Source organism: Rhinolophus hipposideros, assembly GCF_964194185.1.
Source record: "Rhinolophus hipposideros genome assembly, chromosome: 16".
NCBI lineage: Eukaryota > Metazoa > Chordata > Mammalia > Chiroptera > Rhinolophidae > Rhinolophus > Rhinolophus hipposideros.
The window spans coordinates 33,571,116-33,597,337 of NC_138062.1; the positions used below are offsets into that span (position 1 = coordinate 33,571,116).

General features: G+C 36.2%; 1 protein-coding gene across 2 annotated transcripts in view; it reads right to left on the minus strand.

The window, feature by feature from the left end:
- Nucleotides 1-26,222, minus strand: part of GALNTL6 (polypeptide N-acetylgalactosaminyltransferase like 6) — a 964,301-nt gene that overhangs the window by 67,051 nt on the left and 871,028 nt on the right. For both annotated transcript variants that reach the window (XM_081077650.1, XM_081077651.1), the window contains exon 9: nucleotides 10,898-11,005. In XM_081077650.1, coding sequence (XP_080933776.1) covers nucleotides 10,898-11,005 — 108 coding nt within the window. The remainder of the gene's footprint in view (nucleotides 1-10,897; nucleotides 11,006-26,222) is intronic.

The window sequence follows — 26,222 nt, forward strand, 5'->3', positions numbered from 1 at the left end:
CTCTCTCTCTCACTTGTAGGAGTTCTTTAAATATTCTGGATATTAACCCCTTATCAGATATATGATTTGCAAATATTTTCTCCCATTCTGTGACTTGCCTTTTCACTCTGTTGATACCTGTTGATAGTATCCTTTGATGCACAAGCTCGTTTAATTTTTAAGCTTCAAATGGGCCACCTAAGGTAATCATGTCTCTTAAGATAAAATTAGGCAGAAGGTTGCTGCTGGAGGACTATTAAACGGAAACAGCTGTATTAGTTATCCATTGATACATTACAAATTACCCCAGAATGGAGTGGCTTAAAACAATACTAAACATTTTTTTTTTTAATCTTTCACAGTTTTTGTGTGTTGGCAATTTAGGAGTGGTTTAGCTGAATAATCTGGTTTGTATTTCTCATGAAATTCAGTCAGATTTTGGCTGAGGATGCAGTCATCTGAAGCGTTGAATGAGGCTGAAAGTTCTTCCAAGGTGGCTCACTTACATGTCTGGCAATTGGGGTTTGCTATTGGTAGGAGGACTCAGTCCTCCCCATATGGGCTTCTCTGCAAGGCTGCTTGAGTGTCATCATGACCATGACACGCAGTGGTCAGCTTCCCCTAAAATATGCCATATGAGAGATAAGGGTGGAAACTGCAATACCTTTATGACCTAGCCCAGCAGCAAAAAACAGGATGATAGGCCAAACTGAAAATATGCTTTCCGTTTTGTTTTGTCTTGTTTTATTTTTTTCATCCTTAAGACTATATTTGGCTGGGAGTGAGGATGTGAATATGATGGAATTCTCTTCAATGATTGGTTTTCTGAAATTCTGAGAAAGAGGAGGTGACCAGAAGCTGCTGGAATTGTCCAAGGCAATCCAATATAAACAGAGGTCTCCTGTGTTCAAGTGAGGCTGTATGGCCCACAAGTACATAGGAGATCCTGTCTGAGCTCTCCAAGACTCAGAGAAGTTCTGGCACTTTGAGGATGGAAGCACTGGTTTCTCCAGAGACAGCTCCAAGAGCTATAGTTAAATGCTGTTAGTGTGAATGGTGCTGGTGGTAGTGTGGTTTCTCCAGTGGCTTCGCAGGCACAAGCAGAAAAAGGAAATCATGGGTTGTGCAGAGTGGGTGCTGCATCTGACTAATGGGTATGTGAGTACATGGGAGGAAGCCTTTTGTGGATGTCTGGAGATACCTGGGCATGTATTTCTGGCAATCCAGCCAATGGTGTCTTAGCTATCACAACTTGCGTCTAAGAGACAGTATGATCTTATTTGTAGATTATGATTAATACATTTTTTGTTGTTTTTATAAATTACAACCAGCATTTTCTAACCTTGAGTCAAAGAGCATATCAAGTTCTTTGTTCCCTCACAAGAACATCAAGCATTCAAACAAACTGTGGTTGAACTAAATGGTGTTACACCACTTATCCCATTAGTTATTAATAGACCCTGTTTTATTTTCCCTCCTTTTAAAACAGGCAAAAAAAAAAAATCCCTATTTTTTAAGAGCTCAGAAAAGATCCTTAGGTTGAAATTACACCTGTTCAAAGCTTAGGCAATCTGTGAAAACTTATTTTTATAAATTCTTTTCAGAATTAGAGCAAAACCATCTAAACCCCCCAGAGCTGCCATTTGTTTTTTTGAGCATTTCCCGGTTTACAGAGTATCAATATCAAGTGGAACTATTTTCTCTACCTTAAAGAACATCAAAAAGGAGCTATACTTGAGCTGAGTTGAAAATGGAATTCTTACTAGGGACTAATAAACTATTAGAAACAAGGGTGACTAGAATGGAAATGAAACAGTAGAGGCCTTGAGCACAGTGTCACTGTGCATTTACACATCTAATTGGAAGACTGCGAATTCTCCAAAATGAGTCCCTCCTATCCAGGGGCTCCTGTGGCTTCATCATCCAATTGGGGTCCTGAAAGGCAGAATTATATAAGTGACCGGCACTGCTTCCTCTTGGAAGAGTTGAGTGTTTGGTTATTGAGATTATGGCATGCTGAAATATTTTAATTTGCTTAAGTTTCAGCAGCTTAATTTTGTAGCAGGAGGACGCTATTTTGCCTAAGCAAGCTTTCTCCTTTCTGAGGCTCCATTGGGGTCGTGAGTGCCAGAAAATGCTCACTTCTAATGGGGATAACGATAAAAACACAATTATAATTCCTGGTAGCCCACAAATAGAGCTCACCAGGCAGTCTGCTGCCCAAAAGTGCTTTGAAAAAAGAAAGCTATACAAATGCTAAATAACAACGTAAAGTGCCAAAGGGCTTTAGGTAGGGAAAAGGTAACCAAAAGCAGACTGGAAAAAGTATCCTAGGAAAGGAAGAATAAATCCCATTTTAATTTCATTAAGGATGGCAAAGTAAAAATAATGATTAATCATGGCAGTGAATAATCATGTAAATAAGTAGGATCATTATGTAAATATTATATTTACTCTCTAAAATCTTCCAATAGGCTTAACAAAAAACTAATGTGAATTGTTGGTCCTCACTAGGTAGAGGAGTGTTGCCTACTGTTTCCATAGCTTGGGAATTGCCTAACTCAATTACAGGCTCTGTTGTGCACACTAGAAAGCATCACATAATTGATTCACCAGTCATAGCTGAGCTGAAACTTGGGAAAACACTGTGGAATATTTGAAACAATTAAATTGAGCAAAAGGCTTTAATGTTGGGAAGAAGATAGCATCTGTGGGATTTGGGGGGAAAAAGAGCAAATAAATAGGAGGAAGCCAAACTGAAAGTTAGTTTTGAGAAGTTTCGTGGGAAATTGCTGAGTTTTAAAGTGATGCTGTTAGCTTAACCTCACATATTTTTTTCCATGCTACTTCCAAATGGCAAGAGACTGTACTTGTTGGTGATGTGCTGTTTCACTTTCTTTTTCCGTGACTATATCTGGCATGAAAATTCTGTGCTTTACCTCAATATTGTTTAAAAATTGCAAACACAATGTGTGATTCTGTTGTTAAAGAAACAGTATATGGATATATATTTTTTAAAAATTCTGATACCACTGGGTTAGAAATTAAGGGAGCAACTGAAGGTCAAGCTGTGGGAAATTGATATGGGTTTTGTGTTTTTTTCATCTCTCCTCTCAAGGCCCTTCCTTGGTAGAGAGAATAGTTTTCCTTTGCTTTATTTTCCTCATATGTAAAAGAGACACAAAATGCCCAGTGTTCAAAAAAGGGACATGACTGAAGGGTGAGTATGAGTGGTCTGCCAGCGTTGTGTACCAAAACCCATCTCCAGTGTGGGGAATGTCCTTGGGTGAGGTGACATGCTATTACAAAGGGGTGACTTGATCTAATAAGAACAGCCCCATGTTATTGCCTTAGGATGTGTAGCATGCCCTGTGCATTTCTACCTGGCACATAGTAGGTTCCTGATAAATATCTATTGAAGAATTTCTCCTGCCTGAGCCTTTGTTGAGGTTAGAGATGACCTTTACGTTCATAACATGCACTGGACTCATCATATCTTAATGATTTATTAAATCTTTATTGTCACATAATAAACATGATTGATTTTTAGGGAGGCTCTCATGAAGAATAAGAAAACATTATTAATGGGAGATGCTTGAATTTCTTAAATAAAACAGTTCCATCCAAATGGAAGCTATTATATTTTAAAATACGGCCAAGAAGGAAGAGAAACACACACTTGACTATAATATGTGAACCCTCTTTAGTTCTTGCCACAAATACTGGATAGCCTTATTACCCTTGTAGGGGTTCAGCACAGGTCTCCCCAAGTGTGCCACTGTGGCATGTGAATTATTTTGAATTGAAGGCAGTCGAGACACTGCAGTCTCAGAAGAAATTTTCCTCTCCCTTAAAGAATTTAAATTAGGGGCCTTGTCCATGATAGGAGTTATTACCAGAAACAGCTTTTAGTAACCTATGTATAGCAAACTTTTAATTACTGAATATCTGCTCTTCTTATCATCCTACAATGACCTTCTTCCCTGTGAAGCCCCAAAGTGATCCTTAGCTCAGAATACTATATACACCTCATTTTCCCTTTCTGTCTCATGCATGTGAGGTTTCTGACTCTCATGTATGTGGGGTTTCTGACTCTCATGTATGTGGGGTTTCTTACAGGCATATGCAATTAAATTTGGTTAATTTCTCTTGTTAATCATTGTCATGTAGATTTAATTATTAGTCCAGCCAAAAGAACCTTGAGGGTAGAGGAAAGTTTCTTCCTCCCCCAACAATAGACTTTTGGTTACATTGCATGGAAGAATTACAAATAGTTATTGTTTTCAGAGGAATTGCACCTGCACAAAAAGCCTAGCCATTTATGCTGGCTGAGTCTTTTGGGAAGAATCCATCATTTCCTGCTTTTTGGGAGAAAGCCCATGATAGGCTGCTATGTCCCTGAACTTAATGATAGTTTCAAATAAAGCATCTGAACTCTATAGTTTTAAGAGCAGTAGAAAGATGTGCTGGCTGCTATTGATGGCTAAGGTTGTTACTACAGCTCTTATTTGCTGGGCAGTTTTATAGGAGTAAACTAATTTACAGTCATCAGGGGAGAAAGGTCAATTTGTAGGATGTAGATTTTCCATTCATCACCATACTTTACAGTCTTGTTGGTGATTTTATTTTCCGATATCAAACTAGTCATTTTGGTCTTGTTAATGGTTTTCCTCAACCGATAGATTTTTCTGACATAAAAAAGGGAGAGCTGTGTATGTCAGATATTGTGTTCTGTTTCCTTCAACTACTTCAGACTGGGATAGCTGACACTATGGTGAACAATGAGGAAGCACTCATTGATCAACGTGGGGTGGTCTGGTTTGACACTGAAATGCCCCTCTTCTCCTACCTCCTCCTCCCTTCCACACCTTCTTCCACACCCACCTATTTCAAGATTCTGAGATGAGTCATGGACTCAGTAGGGCTGGATGCCCCCAGAGATATGACCCTGGAAGAAAGGCACCTTGGTAAATATGTTAAGAAGTAATATCACAGCTTATGGAAGCAAAGCAGCGATTCTCCCTCGGATCTCAGATTTAGCCTTCGTGCCCACGAAGTATAATAACCAAAGGAAATCTTCAAAGGTCACTGCATTCTGCTAAGAAATCCTAAGTAAATATATAAAGTCAAAACCATTTGTAACTTGTATATAGCTTATAGTATAGCCTATAGGATCACTAAATATAATCTGTTAATATAGAACATATATCATGATACCTATTAAACAATGCTATATGTTATCTACAAGATATACTTCCTCTTCTGTTAAATCATAGTCCCAATGATAACATTATAATCTATATAAAATAGTTTCTAAATAAGTAAACTATATAAGAGACAGATCTAATTCCATGGTGAGTTTGATTATTTTTATTTAACCCTTCTCTCAAGCTCACGATGTTCAGATTGTTATATACAGATCACTGGACTGTGTCTAATTTACTGTCATAGTTGGGGCCATTTGTTATGAGAAGTTAAGGTTTGTGTTTATCTTGTTCATCATTTATATTTCTGGGGCTTCGTACAGTGGCCTGATAAATGTTTTCTTCAGAAATGAAAATTTATTGGCAAAGAAAATCTGTCAAAATCTGTTTTTGGTGGGCTTTCGGAATTTTAGACAGGAAGTCTGTGTGTGTCTCCCAGATCTGGCTCTCCCTGAACCCATGTAAACCCGTTACTTAGAAGCCACCTCATCTAAAACCAAGCTCAGCAACTTCCTCTTTCCCTTTCCTCACATCCCTATTTTTGTTTTGACACTATTTTCTCAGACAATGGGATGAAAACCTCATAGTCACATTTGACCTCTTCCTCCTTTCACAGTGTGGCAAACCAATAAAAAATAGTTTAAGAAATTTTCTTTACAAATGCTTCTTGCATTCAAAATGTTACTATCATTAGTCTTTCTCCCTTTTAGTATTTATTTGTTGATTGATCTTTCCATTTTAGTCTTCTGTTTCGATCCTGGCACTTTCTATTCAAAACCCATGAGTATCTCGCTACAGTCTGTAAGAAAGAGGTATATGCCTTGGTCTACATACAGGGTCCTCCAGAGTCAGCCTCCAAAGCACAATCCTAGTTTAACTCCAGAGGACTCAAACACAATCTTTTGTTACTCTCTGTGCCTGCTGCTTCCTACCTGGAACTTTGCTTGTGCTGAATCCCTGGCCACAACTGCCTCAGCTGCACCTGTTTATTCCAAGCCTTCCCATAAGGGCAGGAGGGTTCAGCCTTGGATAGACAGCCCTCAGTTCACAATCCCCGCTCTATTCACTTGAAATTTCACCTCTATCCCTTTAAATGTGAGTTACATTTTCAAGTATTATAGGCCATCCTGTGTAACTGAATTCTTACGGGGTTTGGTGTCTTTGGTTTTATACCTCTTATCCTGAAACTTGGATAGTGGTTGCCATAAAACACATACGATTTTAGAAAAGAAAATGTTATCAATACTAAGGCAGTGGCAAAACACAGAAGGATACAATCCCCTGATTTATATTGTCTGTTGTCCCTTACAGACTTAGGGTGAGGGCTGGTTCCAGCTTTGTCTCCTGTGTAGTCCTCCCCTTAGGGGTAGGGAGGAGAGCTGTGCCCCATTAACAGTCTGCAAGGCTGTCCTCTGCTCATGAGACCCTCCTGGGAAACTTCCATGGGCCAGGTGGTTCCCATGGGAACTGCTGATGAGCTACATTCACTGGTGTGGTTAGCTGCTGTGTGACTGCTCTGCTCTTCTGTCATGTGCCTGCTGTTAGAACAACTGTCTGAGGTCCAAAGTCTTTGACTGTCCCCAAACAATGGCATTCACACGAGAGTCTGTGAGGTGCCAGTAATTGCTGCTGCTTTGGCAGAGAGCTTGGCTCACGTCACAACCTGTGGGAATGAAGGGTCTCCTGGGAGAGTCTTCTACCCATCTGCCACTCAGCCACCTCTGGCTGGGCAAAGTGTCATTCAGCAAAAGACACAGTACATCTTTTGCTGAGTAGCTGCTCACTCTTCTGTGACAAAGGACAGTCAATTCCTTCCAAAAAAGGGATGAATGTCACTGCAGGCCAGGGAAATTTCTGGTCTCCCTACAACTCTAGAGATGAGCACCCTTTCTCGGAGGGACTGACTATTTGTTCCTGGTGATAAGATACCACAGCTGTGTCCAGTACTGACATTGAACCCTGAGCCAACTCAGTAAAATACCTAGTTTTATTTATAAGTGAATACTGTTGATTCCCAGAAGAAGCTGAATTGTAAGTCACTGTGTCTCAGATGTTTTTCATTTTGTGGGAATTGACATAAAGATGCTAATATTTATTTTTGCCAAATAGGGAATTAATTTTGGGCAAAAATATACTATTTTATATTGTCATAAATTAAAAAAGGTCTGTAATCACTGCATTAAAACTATGTTATTAAATTGGATAGATTTAGCTTTGTGATTCTTATTTTTCTCAATTCACTGAGGCTGGGTGAAAACTGGGCTAGGAAGTGGCTCCGGTCACTGGTTATGAGTTTGGAAACCACTATTCTGTGAACTTTGTTCTTTTAATTGAGCTATCATTGAAGGTCCTCTTTTAATTCAACAGCTATGGTTTCCTTCCCCCCTTCCCTCTATCTATCCATATCTTTATAATATCAGTTTGGTGCAAAAGTAATTGTGGTTTAAAAAATTAAAAACAACTGCAAAAACCGCAATTACTTTTGCACCAACCTAATACATTTGGATAAGTATTTATTGTCTTGTATTGTTCTCTAACGGTTTCATGTGTGATATCTTCTCTCTTCCAATCAGACCGTTACTTCTAGGTAAATAGTAGGTACTGAATAACTAATTATTTTAATTTATTTCTAGAACACACACTGGTATCTTGTTAAAAGGGCTGAAGGCTGTTGTTCACATGTGTGTGTGTGTTTGCATGTTTTTGAATTGTGCCAGAATCCTCAATTTACATAGGTACATACATGAAAAGTGCACATTTTTGAAGAATTGAATGAGCTTTGTAAAATATGAAAACGAACCCTTCAAGTCAAGTCTCCATCTTTGCCTTCATCTCCTAGTGAGGCTGGAAAGATGAACTACCTATTTAGTAGACATGGCGCTGCATTTGAAGTGTCTTTAAAGTCTCTCATCATTTTTGATGATTTAATAATAAGGTATAGTGTAGCTGGTAGTTGTGATTCTCCCACAAAATATCAGAATTGTTTTTCATTGTCATATACATTTTTATTTTAAAAAATCATAAAATGTTCCATAGAGTGATAGTTGAGCTTCAATATTTATGACTTTCTGATTGCTTTAGCCGTTTAGGAAACAAAAAAAAAAGAGTTCTGAAGTAAAATTTAAGTGGAAAAGATTAAAAATCAGAATTATGGACTTTTTTTCATTTGAATGAATACTCACTTTTTGCTGGAAATTTTATGTGCCAGCCATAGTTTCCCTACATTTGACAGTTTTTGAAAAAGTACTTAATTTCTTTCTCTAAAATATATGAACAGTTTTATTATTTGAAAATAAACCCTTTTGGATCAGCACAATTTTTCCCCCCAAGCTTTATTCTACTTTTAACTACAAACCAAGAACACACACCATCCATCTTGCAAATGAATGATTCAGTTTGGGGCACAAGCTGGAGAACATATGAGTGAGTGAAAGGGATAAGTGACAGAACATTATTATGTTTGGGATATTTTTAACTGCTATGATTTATGATACCCACATGGAGGATTTGTGATATGTACTCAAATCTCTTCAATCATTTACCTTTTTGTGAATTCTTGTTGTTTTCCTGAATGAGTTCTCAAATTCATGTGTATTAAGTCTTCTGACTAACTCAAATCATATTTCCTTACCCAAGATGCAGTTCTTTAACTGCTTTATAATTTTGTAATTGGTTTCTTTTTTCAAATAGTATCCATCAACAGCCACTTAATAGAGTATGTTTTCAAAGTCTGATTAATACTTTGAGGAGAAGGGAATATGACTTTTTCCCTTTAAGCAGTATGCAATGTAACTTGTTTATTAACTCAAACTGGTGTAAAAGAGATTATGGGTGCAGATAAAGAAAAATTAACTTTGTTGACAAATAATCTCAAAAAGGGAATAAGAAAGAAATCTATATCCTCCCAAAAAACTCACCATAAATAAAAAATTTATTATGTCATTAAACTGTTTAAGTTTTAGTAAGACCTTATACCTATATATAGCATTGCCTGTCATAGTTTTTCCAGATTAATTCTTTTCCAGATTAATTCAACCAATATTTGTTGAGTATGTACCAAGCCTTGTTCTAGGTGCTGGGAGTATAGTACAGTAGTCCCCCTTAACTGTGGGGGTATGTGTTCTAAGACCCCCAGTTGATGCCTGAAATAATTGATAGCACCGAACCCCCCTATACATACTTTGTTTTTCCTATACATACAGACACTTGATGGCTTCTCTTTGGCATATCCGAATTACCAACATCACTTACTCTTGCACTTTGGGGCCATTATTAAGTAAACTAATGGTTACTTGAACATAAGCATTATGATGACAGTTGATCTGATAACCAAGACAGCTACTAAGTGACTAACCCAGGGTAGGGTGGTGAGGGTGGTGGAGGTGGGATGTGGGTGGGGGGTAGGGTTAGCATATAAGTGTGGACAAATTGGACAAACAAATGATTCACATCCCCAGTGGCGCAGAACAAGATAACACAAGATTTTATCATGCTACTCAGAATGGCACACAATTTAAAACTTATGAATTGTTCATTGCTGGAATTTTCCATTTAATATTTTCAAACCAAGGTTGACTGTGGGTAAATGAAACTTTGAAAAGTGAAACCTTGAATAAGGAGGGACTAGTGTAGCATATAACACAAAGAAAAAGCTCTGCCCTTGTGGAATTGATATTCTAATGAATCCTGATAAACTAGTTTATATTTTAAAAAAGCTTGTTATGTGAGCGTATTGAGTTTTATATAAAAGACTCAAATAGTTATATATTGTAGACTAACTAGAAAGAGAACCAAAATGAACCAATTTAGGATTCGAACCCATTAGGATTCGATTCCTAGTGGAGCATTGTGCAAAGAAACGTGGTAAAACACCCTTTTTGTAGATTTGGCATCTGAGCAGTAGCAGGTACATATCGTGGTGAATAAAACTAATTCAGCTATGAAGAAAGTAACGTGGCAGACAGAAATAATCAGGATTGTTTTAAGAAAGTATTGCGACTATGTCCTCCCAAACACGTACAAAAACATTTTAAAAGGCAGAAGAGAAAATCGTCCTTGCATTTGATCTAAGAAAAAGGATTTATTTGAAACAATGTCTGCAAAAAAAATCTTGGACTTGGCCCAATTTTGGAGTTTTGAGGCTCTGGTAAAACTTTAGGCAGAGCTGGTCCTGGTTATAAATGAGAAAAAGGCAGAGTTTGGGCATCCACCTTTCCCTGTCTTCTATTTACCCCTTTCTCTATCTGACTTAGGGAGATCCTATCATATTCCATGTGGGAGGAAAGTACTGGACTTTCATTCCAAAGACCTGGGCCTCAACTCCTTATCTGCTATTTATTCTTCTTGTGAATAGGAACAAGACACCTTGCTAAGCCTCAATTTTCTTATTTACAAAATAAAGATAACAATACCAACCTCAGAAGGTAATGATGCCGATTAAACAGAATATATGAGACAGTGCTTTGAAACAAGTACTAACAAGAATTAGCATAACAGTTGAAACTTCCTTAATGAATGGCAATAAAACTCTGAGAAACACAGAAAGAAACTTTCTGCGTAGTAAAGCCTGCCAAATGGAATGGCAAGTGGGAAAGTTTTTATTCAGTTAGGTGTTTCTCTCAGACTGTGCCTTAAATTATACCATGCGTGAGGCTGCTTACTCTGCTACAGAAAGCTGTATCAAGCCCAACTTATTCTGATCCCCAGTTACTCACTCTTGCCAGACTGGTCCCAGATGGAACTTTATAAGGGACGTACTTCCTGTAGATATGACCAACTCTAGAACATGGGACATCGAACATTTCTCCTCCACACATCCAAACCTAAAGAGAGGAAATTTAAAAGGATGACAAAAAAGAACAGAAAATTTCATACAAAAAAGGAATTACTAGCAAGACTCAAAAAAAAAAATTCTCAATATCTCTTAAAGTCTCTAAATCAATAATTTCTATTTATTATAAATGGCTATCCAAGAAAGAAAACCATATTTAAAAAAATCTAGATTCATAAAAGTATAGAACCAAAATACTAGTTTAATAAAATTGAATTTCCACAGACTATATGTTGGCATTATTTTTTATTTTAGTAGAATTTTACCACAGCTACTATATTTAACTGAAACTTAATGCTCAGATATCTTATTTATATAGATATTTATTTTGATAGTCTTGTGAAATCCTTTGAAAAGTAACATTGGAATTTAAATATCAATTTAAAAACTTAAAATATAAAAAATGGAATTTCTAAAATAGATGAATGAATTAAAAATCACAGATATATCCATACTTGAAGTTACATCTACATTCTCAAGTTTTCAGTAGAGCTCATTTTAAAAATCATAGTGGCAATTCTAATTGCCCCCACCTTTGATTTTTTTCTTATGTAGAGAAAATAATTGGTTAGCGATATGGATAAAAGAAATATTACACTAGAGTTATGTGTTAAAATGCTATACTTACAGAAACAAAAATCAATTGGTCATATTTTTTATCATGTCTACCTATTTAGATACACACAATCATGGTTTTATATAATAGACTATTTACTATAAAAGGATGAATTATCAAAACAAAACCTCAGGCTTCATATAGGCCAGATTTTTAGCTATTTTCATTACAAGAAAAATATTAAAAAGAGATACTGTAATGATTAGTTTTATGTCAACTTGCCTGCACCATAGTGCCCAGATATTGGTCAAACGTTATTCTGAATGTTTCTATAAGGGTGTTTTTTTGAATGATGTTAACATTTAAATGGGTGGACTTTCAGTAAAGCAGATAACCCTCCATAATGGGGATGAACGTAATCAGTTGAAGGCCTTAAAAGAACAAAGAATGACCTCCCCTAAGCAAGAAGGAATTTTACCAGCTGACTGCCTTCGGAGTTGAACTACAGCTCTTCCCTAGGTCTTCAACCTGCCGGCCTACCTTACAGATTTTGGACTTACAAAGTCTTCTCAATTGTGTGAGCTGATTCATTAAAACAAATCTTTCTCTTTTTATATTTGCATATCCTACTGGCTCTGTTTCTCTGGAGAACCCTGACTAATAGATACACAATTTGTTTTAAAGTATAATATTAACAGAAAGAAAATATTTATGTCTTGATTAACATTTGCTTCCAACTTCTTTAGGTAAGAGGAATGACACCTCATGTAACGCTGGTGGACAAATAGTGATTAGACTGAATGGAAGTCCAACGGGGAAAACAATTCACTTATTAAAACAATACTCACTTGTTCTAAATGAGTTCAGGACTACTTAACGTATCAATTTCAACTTGATGGGATATTTATTCATGTTTTGGATCAAGACATCAGAAGTATGCGTGGATGATATAAAGCTGGTAAGTGCAGTGAACAGTGAACATTCTAAACCATAGTGCCAGCCTCTAGAAAGATTTCAAGAGGCTGGAACTATATAAGATTAAACATAAAAAGGGTAAATACAAGGACTTGTCTCAGATCTAAAAGAATCAACTTTTCCAGAGGAGGATGGGGTGGAAAAAGACTGAGTAACATAAAGTACACATCACCAGCATAAGATTGACAATTTAGGGAGTAAGGGGCCTAATCTACCTGCCTGAAGTCTTATGCTAATTTCTGAGTAAATGTTTTATATTGTTTTCTACAGAGAATCACCAAAGTGGGAAAAGAACGCAAACTGTGTTTTAGGAGAAACAATGAAAAGAACTGCAGGTGGGTTGTCTTAATAACATAAAACTCATAGACACCCTTTTCAAATATTTGAAGAAACTAATATTTGGAAGAGATGTTCTGTAGAACCTCAAGGAGACAGAAAGAATTAATAGGACAGAGCTATGAAGAGATATTAGCTTGGTGGAAGGAAGAACTTTTTAATAGACAGAATGATTAAAGATGAAATGGGCTTCCTGCATCACTGTTGCTGAAACCTGTAGTCAATAACACTTTGGAGACAAGCACATAACTCTGGATGGACAGTTAACCTAGCTAATATTTCAAAGTAATTCTAATAACAAGAGTTAGCATTTATGAAAGCTTACTGTGCCCATTTTCATTTCATGCACACAACTCAATGACAGACTGTACTTCTTCCCCAATTACACAAGTGGGAAATTGGCAGTTGAGTGGCTGAGTAACTTGCCCAAGGCCACATAACTGGCCACATCCAGAATAGAGATTTGAATCCTAGTAGTCTGACTCCAGTGCTCACCATCTTAATCAATGTGCTATTATAGTCAGCATACTTTGTCTGTAGTGGTCCAGATAGTCAATACATCAGGCTTTACAAGTCACATGGTCTCTCCTGCACATTTCCATAAGGAAAAGGTGTGGCTGTATGTCACTAAAACTTTATAAAAACAGGCAGTGGACCATAGTTTGCTGGCCCCTGTTCTTCAAGATACCAAGTCCTTTCCATATTGAAAATCAGTGATTCTAAGACAATATATCTGGGAGATTGTGTTTTCCAAAATTGGACACCGCAATATTTCCCATTGCCTATGTGCCTCGATAATGTGATCTTTGTACCCCACCATTGAGAGGTGGGTTTACATTCCTTGTGCTTGAATTCAGGTGGGCTTGTGGCTTTTTATACCAGTTGAGTACAGCAAAAGTGACTGAGGCTAGGTCATGAAAGGCAACGTAGCTTGCAACAACTGTCCTCCGGGACACTTGTTTTTGTAACTCTGAGTTGCCATGTAAGAAATCTAATTCCTTGAGGCGACCCACTGTGAGAAAGTCTGGGCCACATGAGAGGCCATGTGTAGGTGTTTGGGTCAATAATCTCAGTTGTTTGAATCCACAGCCAGAAATAATTGCCAGACATGTAAATGGAGATTTCTCTGAATGATTCCAGCTCCTAGCTGTTGAGTCACACCCAACTGAGACCCCATATATCATTAAGCAGAAATGAGTCATCACCTTTGTGGCTTCTCTAAATTTAGGACGTATGGAACCTATGAGCATAATAGAAAGGTTGTTTTATGTTGCTAAGTTTTTGGGTGCTTTGTTATACACAGTAATCATTTGGAACTACATATTTCCAAATCCATGATAAAAGTGAACTCCTAACACAGATAACCCAAACTGATGGGTCACCCACCAATTTCATCTTATCTTATTGTGGGAGATATAGTTCTAGGACTCACCAATTTCCATGCTCAATTCTTGGGTTATAATTTATAGTAATCTTCCTGCCAGGTTATAATTTCCAGCTCCTTTGTACTTAGATGGGGCTATATTTCTTGCCAGTAGAATGTGAGCAGAAGTGAAGTGCATCACCTCTGGGCCAAAATAATTAAGAGTGGACTTCCTTTTCTACCTTCTTCATGATTTATTTCTTCCCTCAGCCCCTGACCGATTGCAGAACATCCAGAGGAGGAGTCTGACACCCTGTAAGATGGTGGCCTCACTAAATAAATGGGGGGCCTGGGTCCCTGAAAAACCAGATGGAGCAGAGCACACTCCTCTCCCAACCCGGGTCAAATTGTAACAGGAGCCATAGAGGAACTCTACTGATATTATCAAGATTTTGGGATTGTTACAGCAGTTGATCCTCTTTCATAATCTTTTTTATTCCTTTAAAAAACAATACTGTGGAGGTAATTATTTGAGAGATAATTTTCATTTATTATCTCTGCATTTTAAAGAAGTAAAACTTGAAGTAATTCAACAACAGATGAAATGGTAGGCAATGGGAGGGCAGAGAATGTTAGATAGTGCTGTGTACAATTACATGTCAGTTCTGATTGGTCAAAGGTAAGCAAGTGTCAAGGCAAAGAAGCCTTCTTATGGCCTGCCGCTGAAAGACAGTGATTTGTTGACACAGGCATTTATTTTTCATGAAAAAGGTGACCATATTACTTTCCTTAGTTGGTGGAGGTGGCCAATCTCTCCTGCAGAACTAGGGGATGCTGACAAATAAAGGCAAGGTACGGGGTCAAAGCCTGGGGCAATACCTTACATTTTCTGGTCTTAATCTATTTTTCCCCCAGCTTATGTTGTCTGCTAGAATATTTAGAAAGTAGGCAGAAGTGGACTAAATATGTCTCATGAGAGATTTCCCCAGGGTGAGGATTGCCACAATGGAAAGTTAAATAAATCATCATTGCTTTCCTTTCTAAGATTTGACAAAATGACCTAACAGACACACAGAAATTTTAACTAATTCTTTTCAGAGGTTCACTCTAATACAGGCTTGAAGATCTCAGCATCAGTTTTCTATTGGTGTGTAACTAATTACCACAAACTTAATAGCTTTAAACAACACTCATTTATGATCTCATGATTCTGTGGGTCAAAAGTGTATGCGAGATTAGCTGGATTCTCTGCCTAGAGCTCAGAGGCTAAAGCCTGGGTGGTGGCTGGGCTGAGCTCTTTTCTGGAGCCCCTGGGGAAAAAATCTCCTTCTGGGCTCATTTAGATTGTTGGCAGAATTTAGTCCCTTGCAGTTGTAGGATTGGAACCCCTCCCCCCCCCCCCCGCCCCGCCCCGGCCCCATTTTCTTGCTGGCTGATGACTAGACATTTAGAGCCCATTCTTAGCTCCTTGCCCTCTGAACTCTCTGTCTTAGCAATGATTAACCTCCTTCACATAGAATCCTTATTTACCCTTCAAATCTCTATGATTGTGTTACCAGCCAGAGAAAACTCTTTGCTTTTAAATGGCTCATGTGATTATGGTAGGCCCACCAGGATCACCACCCTATCTTAAAGAGAGCTGACTAGTAACCTAATCATATTTGCTAAATCTCTTTTGCCCTGTAATGTAACATAATCATGGTAGTTAACCAAGGAAGAGGGTCACCTTAGAATTCTGCCTACCACAATCTCCAATGAATCAAAATTCATGTTTTCTATTGGTAACCTACTCCTAATTCTTAAAATTATTCCCATCGGAAATTTTTCTTTATAGCCAAAGTCAAATTCAGGAACCTATGTCCAGATTTTTAAATGGTAAATTCAATTTTAAAAGATCTATGGAGTTCCTAGGGTTTATTTCTCTAAATTGCCACTGTGATCACTTACAAACATAAATCTGACTATAGCATGCCCTGATTTAAAATCCTTCAATGGTTTTCTATTGCTGTTAGGGTAAAGCTACAACTCCTCCCCAAAGTTTCCAAGGCCTTGTATTATCTGGCCTTTGCTTACCTGTCTGTCAATCACCGCCTCCTGTCCTAACCAACCCCCTCCACTCCCACCACCCCAGGCTATTTTTAATTTGTTAGGAAACACCAAATTTCCCTCCTCAGGGCTTGCTGTCATAAACTGTTCTCTCTAAAAGGAAATTCTCACCTCCCTCTTTCCCCCTTCCCTTCTTTCCTATCTTTTTCCTATTTAATTTCTAGAGCTCAGCTTCCCCATTATAACTAAGCCCCTATTTTTGCTTAGGACTCCTGTTTTATACTCCCTTCCCATCCCATGACTCTCTTTCATATAATTCATTAATTGAGTCAACACATATGTAGTGAGTGCTTACTATTTGCTAGCCACTGTTCACCATGATGGAGCTCTAACGTGAGAGCAATTTAAAGTTCTGAGCACATGGAGCTTTCTTTCAAGTGTAGACAGTACTTATGACAACTGTAATTAAGTGACTTACATGTGTGCTTGTGTAATAATTTTTTAAAAACTTTTTAAAAATTTATTTTAAGTGTGTTTTTCCAGAATCCATCTGCTCCAAGTAGTTATTTCAATCTAGTTGTGGAGGGCACAGCCCAAACTGGCCCAAGCGGGGATTGAACCAGCAACCCTAGTGTTACAGGCATCATGCTCTGACCAACTGATCTAACCGGCCACCCTTGTGATGATTTGCTCAGTGTTTATCTTCCCTCACTAGGCTATAATTTCCATGACCATTTTATTCATTATTATATTTCCAGCTACCCGTTAAGGGTTTAGCACATACTAGATATTCAATAAATGTTGAGTAGTTGAGTATGATCACCTCCTATTTCAATTATACTTATATTTCCACTTATGTAAGGATCCTATTTACTTTCAGATTTAGTGTTGCTTCTTAGAATCTCAGGACCAACTTGCTTTCACCATAAGCACACCAAGTTAACGGTCCCTAATCATAGATTGTTCTTGTTTCTATACCACGGATATGACCATGCATGTCTATTTTTTTTCAGTTTTCTAATGCCTATTTCAGTAGATGCATTCATATACTGACACACTAGAGAGATGTATTTAGGTAACAGCATTCTTTAGGAAAGCACAATTGTTGTGACATTTATCAAATCCTATATTTTTTCTGAAAGATTTTTTATATTTATATATATATATATTTATATTTATATATTTTTTATATATTTTTTATATTTTTTATATTTATATTTTTAAAAGACATTTCCTTGTTAGTGTGATGTAATGATATTCTAAAGAAAAAAAGAACTCTATGGCATTGTCATACTTAAGTATCCAATTCTTGGAGAAATGTTTTAGATTCACAAATAATGCATCTTCTTTTAACAATGTAAATATTTTAAAGCAACATTACTTTACCCATGAGTGAGCACAGAACATTTTTTTCTTAATGTAGTTCAAATTGACTAAATAATTGAATGTTTGCCTTATTTTTTTAAATCACTTTCAATATCAGCCACAAATTAGAATTCAGACATAGAGAATGTGAAATTGAATGGAATCATATAATTATACCAGTCACACAGAATAGGAAATTACTTTTAGTAAGAAATTGATTGTCAGGAGGATAATAAGGAAACACTATTATCAGGTATAAGATGAAGCACAATATACTGTATGGAAACGGTGATCTAAATGCTCTAAAAATATTTATTAATGCATTCAGTTCCAAAACCTGCTGCTTATCTCTTACTTATCTCCCTCTCCCTCCTTCTGCTCAAGCTATTCTGGCTTTTTTTCTATGCCTCCAACATGCCAGATATCCTCCCACTTTAGGGCGTTTGTACTGGCTGTTTCCTCTATGTGGGATTCTCTTCCAGACACATAGCTAACTCCCTCATCTCTTTCAAGTCTTATCTCCAAGTCCTTTTGCCCCAAACACCCTCTCATCCTGCATTCCCAGTCCTCATTACTCTCCTTTGAAAAACTTCTTAACACAAGACAATCAACCACTTTACCATCTACTAGAAATTAAGATATTAATTGTTAACCTATAAGTTTTTGGTATGTATTAGGTTGGTGCAAAAGTAACTGTGGTTTACAAGGTTAAAAATTGCAAAAACCACAAGTACTTTTGCACCAACCTAATAGATATTGAAAAGGGCCATGTCTGTTATTAAGCTACTTTTCTGGGCTAGATGTAATGAAAGCTACACCTTTTGGCCTGACTTGATCTAAAAAGGTAACAATGTGAAGTTATACCCACTCACCATTGCTTTGCTTTATTCTCAGAAACTTGGATTTTCAGATTATTCTTTGAGATCAGAAGGAAAAGAGAAAAGTTTATTTTGACCTTTCCTGACTCCCTTTTCTATTTGTTGATCGGCACATAATAAAAGCAGAAATTGGGAAATGTATCAGCAGTTTTTAATGAGGATATGGTAGTTTCTAGTCTCAGGGCAAAGTTCTCGTTTCTTGAGCCATCTGCTTAAAATTTTTTCAAAGTAAGAAATGCTCTGCTATTTCAGTATATAAAAAAAAAATCATGCCCAAACTATTTTGCTGTTAATGAGCTTCAAGGGGTCTGGGTGAGGATAGCAGGGCTTCATAGGGGACACTGTTCAGGTGATCACTACTTTTAAGATGCAGTGCTTATATTTGCAGCAACACTAAGCAGTCTGAACAACACTGATCTTAAAAAAGTGATTAGAGTGAAGACGGGAACAGAAAACCCGATATATCGCTTACTGGTTTATTTGAAACATTAAGTCTTGGAGAGGAAAGAATGGATTTGAACATTTTAAGAGTACTTCTTTAGGTAAAATATTATAGTTAAGGACATAATCCCTTATTTCCCTTAATTCATTCTTCCATAGCTTAGAAGCTACGTTAGAGGCAAAGCGTTTGCTTTTTTACCATTATTTCCATATGTCTCCAGATTTTGTGTCTAATTGCTTACATTTCTGGATTCCCCATCTGCTAAAAATAAATACAAGTTCTTTAAAAACTTAAAAAAATCGGCTTTCTGTATTGGAACCATAACTTCCCTTTATTTAAGGGAAATATCTAAACATGGGATTCTCCTTTGCCCCTGAATTGGGCTGTCAATCATACCACCTCCTAAATGGCATGGGTGGAAACACGACTCAGGCAAGGCTACTGGAAATCTTTCCTTGAGGTTTCATCAAATTGGAATTACCTCTTTGGTGGTGAAGCAGAAAATGAAAGCCTGAGAGCTTTGGGTAGCCATACTGAGGGGTAGAAGGAGAGTTTGTCAGAGGGAATAAAGCTGAGAGATTCAGAGGTGAGATATTCAGAGAAAAGTCTCTGTTTCCAAGCCTTCCAGATGCTCATTCTCCTCCTTTACTTTTTCAGTTTATTTACACTAGCATCTGTCATATTTCTCTAAGTTAGACAGAATTGGGTTTCTGTCTTCTATTAAGCCAAAGAATCCACATTAAAAAAAATAAAAACAAAACCTCTCTTTTGAACAGCGAAGGTTTGAGTGTCTAGGAATGCCAAGGGTATACTTTGAAACAAACACATAAGTCCAAAGCTGCTCAGATGAATAGCATTATAAAAAAAACTTTAAAGAAGCAAAGGGTTTTCTAAACTTCAGGAAATTCCTAGGCAATTAATTATTTTTAGCAATATTCCTTACGAAAAATTTCATAAAAAAATGTGAGTGTTCTTAAAGGTTTGTAATGGCATTTACATGTCTTTTTTTTTTTTTTTTTTTTATCTAGAGAAGTTGATATACTTTCATGATATGGAACAATGGAAAGGAAACTTTGGACCAGGGTTTGAAATGGGCAGGTTACTATTCTTTTCTGATCTCATTTTCATCTTCTGTAAAGTTGTAGTGATGTGTCCCCTTCATAAAGAGGTTATAAAGACTAAGTTAAATAATACACATAGCACCCTAATATGTGTAATAGGTGGTCAAGAATGGTGGTCATATGATATAGTCATTCTTCGGGTATGATGGGGGCTATATGGGATGGTTGCTGTGTTTCTACATGTTGACCTCTATGAGAGGGGTTAGGACATATGACAACATGCGAGTTTGTGAATGTGTGTGTGTGAAGGGGGAAGGGAGGCATTGTATTCTCACAGGTTGGGGAGACGGAGGGAGTTATGTTGGCCATGTGTATTGTAGGTTGTTGACCTTGATACAGAGTGTAAAAATCAGTGCTTACACCTCCACAGTGAATGTGTGTATATACTCTGAGGCTTTCTACAATATTGTCATTGGGATGTGGAGGGAGGCTTGAGAATTGTATGGAGAGTTTTTTGTTACTTTCTATACAAACATTTTTTGAGATGGGGTCGGGGCAAGCTGACTTATTTTATATAGATTTATACACCAGAAACATTAGAATGATTATAGAATATTTCATTTTTCTTGTTAGGAAAACATGACAACTAGAAAAGTATAAAAATTTGAAAACAATCTCATTATTAGAAAAATATTTCAATAGGAAGTCAAATTGACCTTAACACAGGTATTGAATGCCGTGTAAATTGTTATATCTCATTCCCTTTACAACTATCTATAAATGCTAAAATAAAATTAAACAGGGAATTAGGAAAATGTCGTCAGACATAAAGGAAGTAACAACTGGGAGGAATTCAGACTTGCTGCTAGGCTTATATATAATGGACATAAAATTTAACTTGAAAATGCTCTGTTACACCTGAGGTACCTTTTGTTGGGTAATTGAAATGAATCTCAGACTGGCTGGTGAGACATTTAGCAGCTGTTTCTGTTTATCTTTGAGTTTCTGAATGAGTTTAATGTCATTTTAATATTTTCTTTGGAAGATCAATTCTGGGTATGTTGAATTAAAATGGTTATTTTTATGTCACCTAGACTAAATATTGTAGGCAAAAAAACCCCATAGGAATAACTCCAGCTATTTCTTTGTGTAGCTGAAAGTATATGGTGTGCCATAAAAAGGCTTCTGTCACATTTTAGATATAAAATGCAACTACACTTTGAAGTACTTTGCAGGCTCAAAAGTAAGGAGAGATTTCTAATATAGCTGTCTCATAAAAGCAACGAGAAGGCATATACAATATTTTAGAACCATCCTTGCCATAAAAAGGATTTCTAATGAGCACAGTTTATAAGACTGAATTTATTTCGAACAAAACCCTTTGTACAAAGCATCATCATGATAGTTTAGAGAGAGATGGCTCAAGGGAAATAGAGGATACTTGTAAAATGAGATTGAGTTGTACCCTTCTAGGGAGGCAAATCAACTATGTTAGAGTATAAATTAAACACCCTATGAGGTTTTTGTATTTTCAGATAACGATGGAGAAAGTAGAAAATGGTTATTAATTAAAACTTGTTATTCTATTTATCTGTTTTGTCTATGAACTAGAAGCACTTTGTCTAGCAACCCCCACCCCAAATTTCATGTTACCACTTTCATTGTGATTGTGTTAAATTTATGAGTATGCTTAGGGAGAATTATCTTCCTTATGAGTTTTCATGTGCTCGTGTCTTTTCATGAGTCCCTCAGTAGCATTATAATCGTTCTTTATGAGGTCTAGGACATTTCTTAAATTTATTTCTAGCTGTTTTTCCCCCTATTATTGTAAATGGTATTTTCCTTTGGGGTTGTTATTTGTATATATAAAGACTATTGCTTTCTATATATTTACACACACACACACACACACACACACACACACACACACACACACACACTTTACTCAGGCAATTTACTGAATTTCTTATCATTTATAGTGGTTTTTCGATTGGTTCCCCTGAATTGCTCAGGTAGGTATATGGTGATAATTGGTATCTACCCAAAAAATCTGAAAACATTTATCCATAAAGACATGTGTGCTCCAATGTTCATTGCAGCTTTGTTTACGGTGGCCAAGACATGGAAATAACCAAAATGTCCTTCGATAGATGAATGGATAAAGAAGTTGTGGTATATAGACACAATGGAATACTATTCGGAGGTAAGAAAAAAATGATATAGGAACATTTGTGACAATATGGATGGATCTTGAGAGTATAATGCTAGTGAAATAAGTCAGACAGAAAAAGCAGAGAACCCTATGATTTCACTGATATGTGGTATATAAGCCAAAAACAACAAAAGAACAAGACAAACAAATGAGAAACAAAAACTCATAGATACAGACAATAGTTTAGTGGTTACCAGAGGGTAAGGGAGGTGTGAGGGGTGGAAGATGAGGGTAAGGGGGATCAAATATATAGTGATGGAAGGAGAACTGATTCTGGGTGGTGAACACACAATGGGATTTATAGATGATGTAATACAGAATTGTACACCTGAAACCTATGTAATTTTACTAACAAATGTCACCCCAATAAAGTAAAAAAAAAAAAAAAAAAGAAAAATGTCCTCCTCTTTCCAACTTTTCCATATCTTATATTACCTCTTGTCTAACTGAATTGCCTACTATGCCCAGAATAATATTAAGTAATAATTTAATGGGAATATTCCTTGAGTTTTCTCAATAAGCTAGCTGATGGCTTTTGAGTGAGAGATACCCATTACACAAATATATATTAACATTTTAATCATGCCAAGTATTAAGTATTTTATTTGAAAATGAATTGCAAAGTTTATCAAATGCCTTTATATTACCTATGGAGATGGCTATGACCTTTTAAATTTACTATTAGGGTGAATTATGTTAATGTGTTATGTTACATGTCTCAACATTAAAACATATTCATGAAAGCTACACTTTTTTTGGTGTATTAATCTTTGAGTAGTTATTCTATTGTGTAATCTTTTATTATTTTTTAATGTATTTATGAGTAAAATATGTCTGTATTTAAAAAAAATCTTCTTGTGGTCAGAATTTGCTATTAATACTATGCTAGATTTAAACCTAATTTGAAAGATTTCCTTCTTTTCTGATATTACAGACATTTTTGTAAAACTTTACAGTATGTCTTCTTTAAAGGTTTGTCAGAAACTAATCAGGGTTGATACTCTATTCTTTGGGGGGGACAGATTTTTGACAATTTTCTCTATTTCTTGTATGGTCATTGAGCAGCATGGTAGGCAGTATTCTGAGATGTCCCCCAAATTCACATACCGTGGTGTACTTGGCCTTGTACAATCTCCTCCCTTTGAATGTGGGAGAGACTGAATATGAAAGATTTCACATCTGTGATTAGGTGACATTATGTGACAAAGATGAAGGGATTTTGCAAATATAATTATGGTCTCAACTTAGTTGGATTTGAGTTATTCAAAAGGGAGACTATCCTGGAAAGGTCTAACTTAACAGGTGAGGTCTAAAAAAGGTACCTGGCCCTTCCTGAAAGATGAGATATGAAGATTTGAAGGGTGAGAGAAATTCTGGTCTTGAAGAAGTAAGCTGCCATGTTGTGTGAGTGCCATGGAGAGGACCTGAGAGTGGCTTTAGTTGCTGAAAGTGATCTCTATACAACAGCCAGCAAGACAATGCAGGGTTCAGTCCCACGTCCACAAAGAAATGGGTTGTGCCAACAACCTGAGGCAATTTGGAAGCAGATCTTTCCCTGGTTGAGCCTCCTCCAGGTAAGGACAGAGCTGCCTGAATGTTTGATTTCGGCCTTGGTTAATCTTTATCAGAGGCCCTGTTGAAAGACGCTGGACTTCTGACTCAGAGACTGTGTGAAAGTTTTGTGTTTTAAGGCGCTAAGTTAATGTAATATGTTATGTAATAGTAGAAAATGAATAGAATCAGTTTAGGTTTTTTTCTTTTTGGATGTCAGTTTTATCGTTTATATTTTGTTAAAAATCATCAATTTCACTTATAACCTTTAGTTGCGTAGAATTGAGCAGAGTAATTAATCTCGTATGATTATCTAATGTTTCTCTAAAAAATTCCTGTTTTCCCCCCCAATTATTGTTTTTGAATTTGTGTATTTGTGTTGTTTTAAATGGTCAGTTAACCATTTTTATTATTAATTAATGTCTCCATATTTATTTATATCTCATTAATTATTTATTTTTGGCGGTAAAGAACCATCTCTTACACTACCAATTTTTGGTTTTCTAAATCATTAATTTCTATTTTTGTATTTATTAATCTTTTATCCTATTCCCTTAGGTTTATTTATTTTTCATTCGAAAACTGGATTTGGATGTTTAATTTGATTATTTTTATTCATTCTGCTTTGTGGATGTAAAAACTTAAGAATCTACAATTTAAAAAAAGTTATTTAAGTATAGGTGGTACACAATCTTATACTGGTTACATTAGTTTCAAGTATACAATATAGTGATTTGATATTTTTATACCTTACCATATATGATCATCACCCCAATAATTCTAGTACTCATTTGTCACCACGTAAACTTATCACAACATTATTGACTATATTCCTTTCCCCTTTTCAAGCATCCCCATCTGAATCTTCTTCTAAACACTGCTTTAGCTTATTTCAATATATGCTATTTTAATTTTAATTTTCTTACTTGGGAACACTAACTTGTGTTCTTTTACTTTCCATATCTTTTCACTCTATTACTTTTTAACTTTCTTCATGATAATTTCATTTTGTTCCTTATTCTCAACCATATCCTCTATGTCCCTATATAGTTTTAGAATATCCCTTCTCCTTTGTGTTACTTTCAATATGACCATCATTAGTGATAGTTGTCTGTTTCTTCTCATATTCTCAACGCTGCTGCTTCTTTTTCATCTCTTTGTCTTGTCTTTTGATGTTTTGCCTAATCTCATGAAGTTTAGCATTTAAAATTGTTTTATTGAGAGTCAATGACCTCATTAACATTTTCAAGAAATTTTATAAACATGTATAGCAACATGATTTTGGTGACTTCTTTTTTCCTGGTCCTTTTTTTTTTCCTGTATATTTTTATAGGCTACTTCGTTTTAAAAAAATATTATTATCCATCTTTGAATAGGGTGATTTCTTCTTACCAATTGCAGTAGGTATTCACTTTATAACACAAAATTTGTGTGTGAGTGAATTAGTTTAGCCTTTATTTGTCTGCATCCATTTGGAATTGGCTGCTACAGAGCTGCTCATAATATTGAGTCTCTTCTCCATCCTGCCTGGCTAACAGCTTGCTTCCGGCAGATAGGGCTGATCTGTCTAATATCTCTTTCAGAACTGTACCCAATCTCCCACTTGCTGCTTCTCTTGTGTGCCAAACTCAATCCAGGGAAGCTCTGGCAATCAACAATCACACCTATTGCTATTATTTCAAGCAAATGTTTGTTGGTTCCCACCCCACCTTAGGATGTGCCAATTACTTTGGAAAATGGAGAGCTGCTGACTTCAAGAGTGATTTGTAGCTGTGATTATTACATCTTTCCATGTCTCTGCTGTGACATCATTGCCTTTATTGCATATGATCACTTTATACACTGTGGTTGAGGGTAAGATAGCTGATAATTTGTCAAGAATAGAGTTAGGTTTTTTGTTTCTGTCTCTTGTTTTTCTTTTTTATTTTGAGTGATCTCTAAGAGCAGATATTTCTTTTCCATTTTAAAAGTGTGACTATATTGTAATTGTTTAACATTCAATTGTCCAACTGTAAGTATAGTTAAATATATTTTGATGGCCATGAACCATCAAAATGGGAAACTAATTTTCCCATTAGTTTCCAATAGGAAACTAATTTTGTGGGCTTATTAATATTTTTAAATTAAATTTATTGGGGGTAACTGGTTAATAACATTATATAAGTTTCAGGTGTATAATTTTACAGTACATCATCTGTGTATTACATTGTGTGCTCATTAATTAAAATTTTCGAAGCACAAATAAATAAAATCCATGTTTGTTCTTGAGAAGATCCAAAATGAAGTTAAGCTTTAGAATATATGGTTTACTAAGCTATGACAATCTGAAATTGATGGCTGTTTTCTTGTTTGATTAAGAACTGAATTTTCTATACTCAGTGATTAGTCCCTATTGTATATATTCAATTCTTATTGAATAATCAG